Below are 13,419 nucleotides of genomic sequence, written 5' to 3'. Positions count from 1 at the left end.
TGGAACAGCATTGGACATCTGTTGTCTCAACCAATACTCACAGGTTCCCCATGAGGTGGGCAGGGAGGGACAATCTCCTCATTACCTTGTAGAGCAAAGGCATTGTACCTTTGAGAGAGGAAGTGAGATCTGGTCAAGGTCACTTGATGAATGAGATATGGCTGTGTAAGCTGCTTCTGCCCTCCTCCCCCTTCTCCCCCCCCCCATTTATCATAGCCCTCATACCACCCACCCCCTGCCCATGCTCCTCCTCCCTTATAAACAACAGTGAAATCCAGGAGCCACTAATGCCAGTGAGACCAAAGAGTAAATTTCTGGGCAGTGAAATCAATTCATTTTTAAAGACAGCACATAACTGAGACAGGAGGCACCTGAATGGGGGTATCGTCTTTCCCAAGTTGACCGGAATGGGCTGCTGGGGTAACGGGGGCTTCACCTGAAATGGGCAGAAACGGGCAGAGTGCATCGGCTCCTCTCACCTGCCTGAGTGCCCAGCACTCCAGAACCCGGAGAAAATTGCTGGGTACAGGAAGGAAAGAATTAGATCAACTTGTATGTGGTTGTTAAAGAGGTAATAGTTTCTTCCAGAAGGTACAAAGGAGTAAGCCTTAGTGTCCCTCCCACCCCCATTCTGCACCTTCCCCACCCTTCCTGTCTCCCAGTCTCCTTCTGGGAGGCAAACACTCTCCCAAGCCTCTCTTAAGTCCTTCCAGAGAAAGTCTTGCATATATGCAAATGACAATCAAATTTAAAATCCACTTCCTCCCCCTCTCCGTGCTTTTAGACATGTTGAATAAGGGACTCAGCAGCACTGGATTTTTGTCTTTGCTCTGTTACTTGCTATTTTCCCTAACAACTTCTCTAAGCTTTACTTTCCTCATTTGTAAAAAGGGGCAAAAATCCACCTAGGGTTGGTGTGCAGATGAAATTGGATGCAAAACTATATGAATAATTCTAACTTTTTAATTAAATACCATAAATAAATATGGAATAGGCCTGGGTCACTCTGAAGAGGTGAATCAATGAAGTAGCTACATTTGGAGCCCCTCCCCAGAGCTGAGAGTGTTACAACTCCCCCAGGAGAAGTGTGGCTGCTTCCTCTGGGACTGAGCAAGCTTTTGTCTTCTTGGTCTGAGGATGACAGTTCTGGCTTAGACCTGGGGCCCTGACAACGTTGCATTCTCTGTCACACGCTGATTTTGGAGGCCCCATCCCCTGAATCTCTATCATGAGTCTCCTGCTGCCTCCTGACAGTCGTATTTCTAGTAAGAGTGGCTTCCAGCTCCTGGGTCAGAGAAAGGCATCTAGGCAGGGCTGGGAAGTCACTGACTGACCTTGACCCAGCCAACCAGTTGTTGATTAATCTCCACAACTCTAACTTGCGGAACTGAGGTTCAGGGCCTAGAAGAGGGAAACTGAGATAACCACAGAGATGTAGGGGAGTCAGGCAGACAAATGGCTGATTCCTTCACAAGGTCAGCCAAGAGCAGGGCCTGAAATAGTCTCCTCTGGTCAAGGTCAAATGGCCCTTCACCTCCTGTTGGGTACAGGTCCCTGGCTGGGATCATTTGTCTGTCCTTCCATCTACCCATCTATTTGTCTTCCCAAAACTGCCTGCTGAGGCCTAGTCAGAGACAAGGCCTATCCTTGGCACAAGGCCACATCCTAAGATGAATCAGATTGGGCGGCCTAAAGCCAGTGGGTGGAAGATAGAGGACGCCCGGGCAAGGAGGGCACGACAAAGACCAAGGCTTGCAGGTGGGCAAGTGTTGGGCCAAGGCAGGCAGTGAGGTCGAGTACAGGGTGGAGGGCCTGAGTTCCCAGCAGGTGTGCCAAAGGTCATGAAGAGTCAAGGAGAGGAAGGACAAACAGCAGGCTGCAGAGGAGCAGGCAAAGAGTCCTGCAGGGAAGGAGGAAGCAGTGGAGAGAAGAAGAGGGTGGGAGGCAGGGTCTCAGGCTTGGTTCTGTGAGGGAGCTCTTGACCATCTGTCCTCATGCCCGCTGGTTGATGCTACTTCCTCCCCACTCCCCCTTTGGGGTCAGGGGTCTGGATTGCCAGTCCTGTCCCCTCTCCTACCCCAGACTCCTAGATCCCCATTACTATGGGACCCCTGCCCCCAGCACCAAAGAGAAGTGGTAAAGAGCACAGTGTCTAGAGTGAGACCATCTGGGTGGGAATCCCTTGCATGCTGCGCAGATCATTTTACCTCTCTAGGCTTCAGCCCTCTCTCTGTGAAAGAGGCTTCTTGGAAGTACCACCAAATGTTAGGGTAGCTAAGAGAGCTGGATGGCAGGAAGGACCCACAGCTTGGCCCAGCACCTGCCACAGTGTCTGGTTCCAGTTCTGGACACCTGATGGCCAATGCACTTTGCAGTTTAGAGGGGACTCTCCAATCCCAGAGGACTCAGGACCCAGAGTCCAGGTCCCCGGTAATGGGATTTGCCGCTCAGGGACAAGCCCCGGGATGGGATGGGATGTGGAGAAACCAGGGCAGTCCTCAGCACAGTACAGTTCGGAGCCTGTACACGTGAAAAGTGGGGAGAGTCCTCTAGCCAGGGTGGGGGAGGGGAGATGGGGAGTAGGGAGAGAGCTTTAGGTCCCCAGACCCCCCACCTGGACTCAACTCTGGGGTTCAACTGGCCTGCGGGCCGGCGCGGGCGGGGCACCGCTGGCCTCTTTAGCCCTGCTGGGGGTTGGGGGGGCGGGTCCCCCAGGAACTGCTCCTCCCGCGCGCCGCAGCTTTAAGAGGCTGCTCGGCGGTAGCGAGCGGGCCGGAGCCGCAGCCGGAGCCAGCGGAACTGAGCGGAACAGGCAGGTGCACGGCTGCGGGGACAGCAGCGGCATGACCGGCCACCACGGCTGGGGCTACGGCCAGATCGACGGTAGGTACAGACCCCGCCAGCCCCTACCCTCCGGATCTAAGCCCCGACCTTCGAGCCCAGTCGGATTTCCTGGACCCGCAAGCCCCCCACCCTCCGGCCGGACCGGGACCCCGCTCTGGTCCAGCGCCCATAACCCAGGCCACCTGCCCCGCCCGAGCCCCGGCTCCCCGACTCCTGGCCCAAAGTCCGCGCTGCGACCCGGCCCGCCCCGCCGCCAGCGAGCCACCCCGCGGCTGAGCACGCGTCCTGCCACCTCCTCCGCGCAGCCCCTGACTGCCGTTCTCGCCCAGACCTGGGCCCCGAACTCACTCACCCGCGGCGGGCACAGGGGGCGGAGGTGGCCCTGGGCAGCTGGGGGCGGGCGGGGCGGGGCGCTGTGCGCGGGTGTCTGTGCGGGGAGCGCGCACGGCGTGTGTGCGGGGACCTCCTGGGAGCCGGGCTCTGCTGGACAAGGGCGCGGTGTCCCCGGGAGAGTTTCCCCGCGGAAGTGTCGGAGGTTTTGTGTCGGCAGGTATGTGAAGGAAGGGGGAATTTGGGGGTGCACGCGTGTGTCTGGGTGTCTACATCGAGTAGGGTGTCTGAGCACGTCCTGGTGTGAAGCGTGGGAGCGCATGGCCCACATCAACCTCCTGTCTGGGAAAATAGCTCCCTGATCCTGCCTCAGTTTCCTTAGGATGCAAAGGAAGGGAGAAGAGGCAGAGGTGAGAGCCAGATGGCTTGAATGTGGGTCTGGGGCAGGTCAGTTACATTTTGGGCTATTTTTTACCAAGCTGGGGTGGGGGTGTAGGGTAAGGGCTCCCCCCTCCATCCGGTGAACAATGAAGACCCAAGATCCAGGCTGCCAGAAGGAAACCCCAGGCAGGGTAGGTGGATGTGCGGAGACAGGGAAGTGTTGGTGAGAGGAACACTCCTCATCTCCCCTTTTCTGGGAATCACTCTTTGAGGGAGGGTGGAGGTCCTGGGCTAGTCTCGGGGTTAGGAGGTTGCAGTGGGCCAGAGGGAGCTGGGGAGGTGCTGTGATGTGTCTGGTTCCCTCTGGGACATAGGGACATAGGAGCATACTTTGGAGGGGAGACCCCCAGATCTGGGCATGGAAAAGCTAGAGACATTCAGAAAAGGGCAACAGAGACCAGCAGAGTTGGAGAGAGAGGCAGAGAAGGGGCAGGTTGAGAGAACCCATAGAAGATCATCTTCCCTCTAGCACCTGCTCTGAACTAGGTTCTGGGTGCTTCCTCCAGAAGTGGAGTCCCCTGACTGTTAGTCCTGCCCACCAGCTCTGAGCATACAGTATCCTATATGGCCTGCCCCATGGGCTTGCCACCCTCAGGCCACTGCCCCTCACCCAGCCAGACCTGGGTCATTCAGTCTAGGGGCAATGAGGGAGGGAAGGACAGAAGATAGAGGTGCGGGCATGCAGCATGCTCGCAGGACTTCAAAAATAACCCAGTGGGTCTGGGCCACGATTCTGAGTCATCCACTGGGGACACAGCTCTGTCGGCACCTGCTGCTGTTTTCTCGGGAAAACTTAAGAAGCCAAAAACGGGGAGAAGCACCAGCCGGCAATAGCTCTAAAAATAGGTTGTATCTCAGGATGTTCCCCAGGGAGATGCCGAGCCTCTCGGCTGCAGATGGAGCCTCTGGGAGGCAGGTGGTGGGCGCTCGTGGGTGTGCACGCAGGTGTGTGTGTGTGTGTGCGTGTATGTGCTTGCACGAGCATGTGTTTTGCTGTAGTCTTTTATTGCAGACCTGGGTTTACAACAGTGGGTGTTTGTGTGTGATGGTGCATGTGCGTGTGTCAGGTATGGTCGGCAGGACTGTGTGTGTGTTTGTACTCATGTATGTTGCTGGGCCTGGCCACTCTGGGCCCAACGAACCCAGGTCACTGTACACATATGTGTGCACACATGAAATTCTCTACAGATCTGTAGGTAGATGCCAGGGGAGGGCAGTTGGGGCTGCCCATGCACATGCTGTATGTTTATATCTGTACCCAAGTTTGTGTGTGTGTGTGTGTGTCCACGCGCGCATGCATGAATGGTCCTCAGTTCTTTCATCTATGAAATGGGGATCATGCTGGTTTCTACTTCACAGTTTGGTTGTGAGGAGCAAGCGCATATCACAGAGCCCAAAGCTAGGTTGACTTTAGCTTTTGTTATTGTAATCACAAACACCAACACAAACGTGCTCAAGGTGTGGGAAGAGGCTAGATACCTGGTAGGGTCAGGTCAGGGACTTCAGAGGCCTGGGGTTCACTGTGAGCATGCACTGGGAGTTGGGGAGGAGTCCCTGCCTAGAGCCGCCTCTGGGCTTGTGGCTATATTGTGCTCCTCTCTGGGCCTCCTATCACCTCTGGGAGGAGAGTTTTAGTGAGGCCATTTTGCAGAAAGGAAATGGAGGCAGAGAGGGAAGTGGCTGAGCTGGGACTGGACAGCTCCAAAGCAGAGGCTGACATCTGAAGGGATATCGGGAGACGGTCCCCCACGGGCGTCCTCGGCCTGCAGCCCAGAGATCCCAGCTAGCCCTAGCCCTTGCCCTCTCCCCACCTGCAGGCCCCTCACAGTGGCACAAGCTGTATCCCATTGCCCAGGGAGACCGCCAGTCACCAATCAATATTGTGTCCAGCCAGGCTGTGTACTCGCCCAGCCTGAAGCCACTGGAGCTTTCCTATGAGGCCTGCATATCCCTCAGCATCGCCAACAATGGCCACTCTGTCCAGGTGGATTTCAATGACAGCGATGACCGAACTGGTAAGTGGCCCTTGCCAGAGGCTGGCCCCCCTCCCACTGGGGTCCTCACCCTGCACAGGGGCAGGCTCAGGAAGGGCAGGTTGCTGTGGTGGGGAAGGAAGGCTCTACCTCTCATCAGCTCTGAAGCCTTGTGCTGAGCCTCAGTCTCCTTATGCATACAATGGGAGCAAAAAGACCCTCTTTTCCTCTCTGGGTTCATAGAGAGGAACAATGAAAAACGGAAGTGATGTTTGCAGTGCTGACATACAGCAGATCCTTAAGAAATGTGAATTCCCTTCCTTCTCTTCCATTTACTGCTTTAGGTCAGGTTTGTTTTCACTCCAGGCCCTGTCACTGACCTGCTGTGTGGCCTAAGGCCAAACCCTCCTCCCTGTGTGATCTGGCCAAGCCCAGAGACAGAAGGGAGCTAGAGTGTTCTCTGTGCCAGGTCCCTTGCTAAGGTCTTAGGAGGCTTTTTTATTCCTCTCAAGAACTCCCCTCTAAGATGGGCAAGCAGAGACTCAATGAGCGGGGAAGCCCAAATCAGCCTGGTCCAACCCCAAAGCTCGTGTCTCCAGCCCATCCTCAACCTCAAGATTCCAACCAGTTGGGCCAGAGGAGGCCAGCAGGAACTTATGACATCTGTTACCCTGGGTTGAGAGTGTAGGTTCTTTCATAATAAATTCCTAGGCAGAAGCCTCAGGAGTGCTCCTCAGTGAAGAGATTTTATCCTTATGAACAGGCCTATGAAGGGTGGAGTGGAGCAAGGAGGGAAGCTGCTAGAGTTTCTTGTGTAAGGAAGTAATTGGTACTCTGCCCCTCTCCACCTCCCCCCCCACACACACATACAATGAAAGCACACAAGGGAACTTAACGTTTCAAGCAGAAAATCAAAAAGCAGAGAAGAGGAGGGAAGCCAGAGAAGAGTGATCTTAGTTGCTTAGCCCTGAGTTCCCTGGTAGGCTAGGAAAAAAGGGAAAGAGGACCAGCTATAGTTCTTATTGCAGAAGGGAAGAAATCCAGCAGACCCTCAGAAGAGAGACAACCCTTCCTGGTACAGAATTTTTAATAAAGCCTCTCACCAGAGCTTGGGGGAGGGACATGAGGTCTTGATGACCCTAAATGACAGTTTTTAAAGGAACAGCTTTCATGTGACTGTACCTTCTAACAGCCTTCAGAGGGCATTGAGGCTTCACTTAGTGAAGTAGCTTAGTGAAGGCCATTGTTGTCGGGAAGTGGGGAGGGAGTCCAAGGGAGCATGCCTCTGGATCGCTGATCCAGTGGCTTACTTTGAGGCCTGGCTGGGGCTCCGTCTCCTACCAGAATGCCCAGGCTTGAGGAGGCAGGGAGTCAGTGGAAAGAGATTGAGCTTGGGAGTGAGACAGTTGGGGCTCTGCCACTCACCAGCTGTGTGACTTTGGGCAGGACACCTGCTTTTCTGAGCCTCAGCCATACATCTGTCCAATGGGGGTGATAATATGTTCCTCTCAAGAACACTATGGGGTTGGTGCCAGCAGAGTGCTGAATACATGGTGAATGCAGAGTGAGTGATAGTATAATCTATAGTCAGGACAGAGGGAAAGGGCTAAAGGAGCCAAGTTCAAGGGGTTAGGTAGGGAGTTTATTCCCTGAGAGACCACACTGCAGCATCCCAGGTGGGGCATGCTCAGACGGGTGGGCCCCCAGAGGTCATATCAGGGAGCTCAGCCTGCAGGCCCTCATGCTCCTGCCTCCCCAGGATGGGACAGCCTGATCGGGCCCTGCCATGGCCACCCTCCCAGACTCCCTTTGTCAACCCTCTAGGAATGCTATGGACAGATCCTGCTTCTTGGATAAGGCCAGGTAGCAAGGAAGGGCCTTTGGACTGTTGGGTCATCCTCCTCCTCACAGGACCCACAATGAGCAAGGCCCTGCCCTGGTCACCCATTCTGGACGGGCCTCAGAGTGGAACTCTGAGCCTAGGGCCGTCACCTGATCCAAGGGCTCACATTCAGGCCTCACTGGGGCTCCCTCCACTGCCAGATCCCTTTCACCTGGAAATTCAATCAGTCCCAGGAGGGTGCATGGCCCCAGCTCACCAGGTATCAGGGTGAGAAAGTCACAAAATCAGCACAAGTAGGGACCTCCCAAGAGGCCATGGGAGATGGCCTGGGCCTGGCCATCAGAGTGTGGACCCTCAGGAGCTGGTCTCTGGACAACACCAGGTCCTGAGAACGCTCAAGGTTCTAGGGAGACAATGTGATCTGGCGAGTAGGGGCTTGGGCTCTGGACTTATGAAGGATATACAGGCTTATATCCTAGCTCAGTGCCTTGCTGTGTGACCTTGGCCAAATGCCTTGCCCTTTCTGTGCCTCATTTTCCTCCATTATAAGATAGAGATAACAAAAGGTTCTGTCCCTCATGACTTCTATAAGGCTTCTAGAAGGACTAAACAAAAGAATCCTTCTAATCTAGCCCTGGGTCAGGGATCCAGACACGAGAGGCCTCTTGTTAGCGGTAATGGGGGCCTGGGACAAGGTCCCAGCTTCCATGCAAAAGTGGGCGGGACGGGTGCCTGGGTGGCTCAGTCGGTTAAGCGTCTGCCTTCCGCTCAGATCATGATCCCAGCGTCCTGGGATCGAGTCCCGCATCGGGCTCTGTGCTCAGCGGGGAGCCTGCTTCTCCCTCTCCCACTGCCTGCCTGTCTGCCTACTTGTGCTCTCTCTCTCCCTCTGTCAAATAAATAAATAAAATCTTAAAAAAAAAAAAAGTGGGCAGGAATGGGGAGGATGGCCAAGTGGACTGGTGTATTCTGTCACTATCTCTGCCACCTGCAGGGCCCAGGGGACTGGGTGAGGATGCACCCAAGCCTAGTTAGCCCAACGAATTTTCCAAATGAAAACTTTCTCCCGCCCCTGGACACTGGCCTGGGCCTGGCACCACCACCTGCTGGGAGGTGTGGGATCTCTCACATCAGTGACTACACACCCCACTTCTTCCTGCAGTGGTGACTGGGGGGCCCCTGGATGGGCCGTATCGGCTCAAGCAGCTCCATTTCCACTGGGGCAAGAAGCACAGTGTGGGCTCAGAGCACACGGTAGATGGCAAGTCATTCCCCAGCGAGGTAAGGGCCCTCTACTGGAATCCCTGTACTGTTTGGGGAAGGACAGGAGAGTCAGGGACTTGATGGGTGCTTGGTGTGGAGCTCTGGAGAGGGTGAGGAGGGGCACCCAGGGGGTTTGGGAGAGACACCTTCCACCTGCCCCCAGCACAGGGTCTTCCAACTGAACTCTGCCCACGGATATCCTGGTCTGTATATCCAGAGGGAGTTTTCTGAAGGACAAGTCCAGTCCCACCACACGCTTGCTAACAACCCTTTAAGGACTGAGCCTGGCATTCAAGGCCCCGCGCGTAGTGGCGTTGCCTGGCCTCATCTTTTCCTGACCTCTCCCCAAATTGGCCGGCATATGATGAATCTCCTGTCCACACCCAGCTCTTTCAAACCTCCAGGCTTTTTGCCTATGCTATTCTCCCTGCCTGGGGTACTTTTCACCAGGGTTCCATCTGATAAGCCCCTGTTTACTCTTCAGACTCAGCTGCAGGCACCGCGTCCTCCAAGATGTGTCACTCAGAGGGCCATTATCTATCTCACAGCTCACTGAGGGCAAGGCCCGAACCAGATTCCTCTTTAGGTCACCTGGGGCTCAGGAAAGGGTTGGGCCCAGAGCAGTGTGGATGTTATCTGTGACCACTGGGGGCTCCACTGGGGGCTCTACGGCCCCTCCCAGAGGCCTGGGAGGTTTAACAGCCTTACCCCTCTTGCAGAGGGGCCAGGAGTCCAGTGGGAGTGAGGGAAGCCTGGCTCTGAGCTCCCATGGCCTCTCGGAGGCGCTAAGCACTGGCCTTGCCCCTATAGCTGCACCTTGTTCATTGGAACGCCAAGAAGTACAGCACCTTTGGGGAGGCAGCCTCAGCACCTGATGGCCTGGCTGTGGTCGGTGTCTTCTTGGAGGTAAGGGGTGGTTACTGGGGCCAAGAGGGGCACGGGAAGCCTGGCGCTGCCCTCTCGTTCCAAACATGGTGGGTGCTGGGGGCTCACTCTACCCTTTCCCTGACAGACAGGGGATGAGCACCCCAGCATGAACCGTCTGACAGATGCGCTCTATATGGTTCGATTTAAGGTGAGACTGGGGGTCCATACCCCTGACCCAGGGCAGCCTGGCGGGAGGGAGGAAGAGGCTGGAGCAGAGGGTGGGCCCAACCACTGCTCCAATCTGACAGCAAACCCCTGCTGAGATGAAGGGTACAGGCAAGCAGCCACAGTGCCCAGCAAATAACTCCTCTTCCCCAGCGTCAGTGGCCTCGCGGAGTGCCCAGCACATCACCCGGGTGGGTATGGGACTGGTAAGATGCTTGTTGAATCAGTGGCCATCCTACAGGCAGCTAAGGGCAGTTGGAGGACGTGGCAGAGACAGAACATGGAGACCAGAGGGCTCTAGGAGCAGCAGGGTTTACATACCGGCAAACAGGTGGACAGGGCCCAGACCCGGGGGGAGACGGCATCTGGTATCACAGACCTACGCCCACATTTGCATCAGTGGGCCAAGGAAAAGCCTAAATCCTGCCGACAGCAAAGAGTGGGGAGGATGCTGGTCTGGTCCTAGTGGCAGGTCTATGCTGATTCCTGGGTTTGCCTGCCCTGCCCCAGGGAACCAAAGCCCAGTTCAGCTGCTTCAACCCGAAGTGCCTCCTGCCTGCCAGCCGGCACTACTGGACCTACCCGGGCTCCCTGACGACACCCCCACTGAGTGAGAGCGTCACCTGGATTGTGCTCCGGGAACCTATCAGCATCTCCGAGAGGCAGGTGAGTTCTCCCAGAGTCCCGGGTGAGATGGGAGGATATGGCACTCAGGGCCCATCCCAGGGAGTGCCACCCTCCCAACCGGCAAAGCTACAGCTTATGGTCCCACCATCAAGGCTCCCATCTTTTGCTAATAAACATTTAGATTCCTTTTTTTGTTTTGTTTTGTTTTAAAGTAGGCTCCATGCCCAACATGGGCTTTGAACTCATGACCCTGAGATCAAGAGTTGGATGCTCTACGGACTGAGCCAGCCAGGCGCTGCCCACCCCCCACTTTTTTTTTTTTTAACATTTAGATTCTTGGTTGGGAGTTTGCTTGATTGTTAGTCATTAGGACATAACCACAGGCTAAGAGGGGAGATCCCTGGATCTTAGGATGATCCCTACTGTGTTAGAATCTGAATCCTGCATTTGTTGATAAGTCTTAGCTAGATGGATTTGGAAGTGGAGCTAGGTGGAGCAGGGGCCAGGTTCAGAGGCCCCTTAGTGGGTGGATAACTGAGGTCAGGATCCCAAAGAGAGAACAAGTGGGGAGGAGTGGGGACAGGACCTAGGAGCAAGAGGAGGGAGAGGTGGAGCCAATTGGCCAGGTATGCCAGATGATGTGTCTGGGATCAGAGAGGACCACAGCACCCCCATTCTGCCCTGAGTATCTCTTCCGCCTTCTCAAGATGGAGAAGTTCCGGAGCCTACTTTTCACCTCAGAGGATGATGAGAGGATCCACATGGTGAACAACTTCCGGCCGCCACAGCCACTGAAGGGCCGTGTGGTCAAGGCCTCCTTCCGGGCCTGAGCCGCCTGCCTGCCCAGCCGGCCACTAGAGCACCATTTTCCCAAGGGCTTCCATGTCAGCAGACACCAAACCATCCGAGGCTCCCTGCCTGGGGGGTGCTGTGGACCACCCCCTTCAGCTGGCTTGCTCCTTGGCCACCCTGGAGGATTCTTGATGGGACCCTCAAGTCAGGGGACACCCTTCAGCTGGGGACAGGAAGGACAGGAGCTGAGCATGGTCCAAGCCTAAGGCTGCCTCTGCTCTCCAAGACCCAAAGGCCCCTGGGAATCTCCTCCCGTCTTGCCCCACTGGCAGCAGCAGCAGCCCCACCCTGAGCTCACACTGTGATGGACGAGACCCAGCTCTCTGGGGCAGGCACCTGGCATTGCCAGGAAGACTCAAGCAATAATTAGAGGGGGGCAGGGCTGCCCTCTCGGCGTTACCTCTTTTGCAGGCCTCTGCCATGCACGCACCTCACTGCCGGGCCATTAAAATCAGCACCCAGCCTGCTGGAGATGACATGGCCTTTTCCCTCCAGCCACCTGCTGCCCTGGGCAGACACTGGCTACAGCTTCTGTAGTATCTTCCCTCATCCCCACCCAGCCACCAAAGCCACCTACATGACAATCCATCCATGCAAAGATTAATAAACTCATTTATTCATGGAACAAATACCCACTGAGTGCCTGTGCTGTATCAAGGACTGTTCTAGGCATTGGAGGAACTGACAGTGGTGAGTCAAGCAGAGTATGTGGGGAGGGACAAGGGTACTGAGCGGGTGAGGGTTATAGAGAGAGCAGGGCAGGGGCCATGGGAGCAGAGAAAAGGGGGAGGGCCTACCTCATCTGGTGAAGAAAATTAAATTCCAGCCAGTATTCCAAGGCAGAGAGAAGGGACCAAAAAGTTTGAAGCCAAGGGGAAGCAGGTGTGCAAGCCTAAAGGCGAGAGAGAGCCCAGAGTGTGGAGCTGAAAAGGACCAGGGACGCTGGAGCCCTGGGGGAGAGGCTGGGACTCTCCCGAGGCTAATGGGGAGTCACGAAGAGTCTGGGGTAGAGGCGGGGCAGAGCCCCATGTGCAATGGAGGAAGATCCCTGGGGGGTGGGGATGAGCAGGCAGGAGTGGCAGCAGGGAGGAGGCAGGGGCCAGTGGCCCGGAAAAAGGGGACAGGATGGTAGAGGTAAGGAGCAGCGGGGCTGGATGAGAAAAGTTTAGGAGGTGCAGCCCAAAGATAGGGTTTGGCTATCAGGGAAGGAAAGAGGATCCAAGTACCTGGGCCTCCACCCGGACTGGGGAGCCTGGGCAGGAGCTGACCAGGGTGGACGCAGCACTCACAGGGCCCGGGAGGGGAGTGCTAGGAATTAGTGGGATGTTGCGGTCTTAGCCAGGGGAGAGGTAAAGGGTTGGGCTGCTTTGGCGTATCTTAATTCAAGGTGATAGTGAGGTCTAGGGGCTAGAGGGGAGGGGTACACAGGAAAGAGGGGGCCCAGGATGTCCAGAGGAGGAAAAACAGGGAACCCTAAGCAGGAGCTGCTGAGAAGTAGGAGAAAAGCCATAGAATAGGGTCCAAAACACCAGGGGAAAGGGACCCACTGGGGGCTGCTGAGGAGTCTGAGGCAGGGCTGGGGCCAGGATGAGGCATGCATGCTCAGGCCCGACCCTGCATTTATAGGAGCCTGAGAGTGGGTGCCTCCTTAAGTTTGCACCCTAGGTGCCTCCTTGCCTCGCCTCAGTCCAGCCCAAATCTGGAAGGCTCCCTAAGGAAAGCACACAGGTGGGTTTAGAGACCCCGCTCACTGTAACCCAGATAGAGGGGCAGGGGCAGGCAGCAGACAGCCAGGGGGCTAAGGCCTGAGGGGAGGTGACAACTGGGACAGCAAATTTGAAGCAGAGAGATACATTCCTGAGGGGTGCTGGGTCAGGGCCTTTGCAGAGATGGGAGGTGGCCTGTCTGAACACCCTTAGGAGGGAGGCTGAGCTGCAGAGACTAGAGGGGCTGGCGGTGCCTCTCTCTGCTCACTTCACCATGGCTCCTGTCATTGTCACTATTTCCAGAAGGGCACTCCTGGGTTATGCAGTACTTCTGGACTTTGCATGAAGCCATAAGGAGAGGGAAGAATTGGGTCTGAGACTTTTAGCTTCGAGCCATGGATGCAGGGAAGGGAGAGGCTTGTTCAGTTGGCCCCTCTCACTCCCATGC

The 13,419-nt window shown here is 55.8% G+C and overlaps 1 protein-coding gene across 1 annotated transcript; it reads left to right on the top strand.

The window, feature by feature from the left end:
• Positions 1 to 2,739: 2,739 nt before the first annotated feature.
• On the top strand, positions 2,740 to 11,896 carry CA7 (carbonic anhydrase 7). The gene is made up of 7 exons (XM_006732044.3): positions 2,740 to 2,883; positions 5,433 to 5,630; positions 8,594 to 8,712; positions 9,505 to 9,600; positions 9,707 to 9,769; positions 10,297 to 10,452; positions 11,121 to 11,896. Exons 1-7 carry the CDS (start codon positions 2,844 to 2,846, stop codon positions 11,241 to 11,243), a joined length of 795 nt encoding a protein of 264 aa, XP_006732107.1. The 5' UTR covers positions 2,740 to 2,843; the 3' UTR covers positions 11,244 to 11,896.
• The last annotated feature ends 1,523 nt before the right edge of the window (positions 11,897 to 13,419 follow it).

The sequence above is a fragment of the Leptonychotes weddellii genome, chromosome 16 (assembly GCF_054177405.1).
Source record: "Leptonychotes weddellii isolate Sample4059 chromosome 16, ASM5417740v2, whole genome shotgun sequence".
Lineage (NCBI taxonomy): Eukaryota > Metazoa > Chordata > Mammalia > Carnivora > Phocidae > Leptonychotes > Leptonychotes weddellii.
Note: the sequence above shows the minus strand (reverse complement) of the source record. Positions and strands in the feature narration are given on the sequence as shown.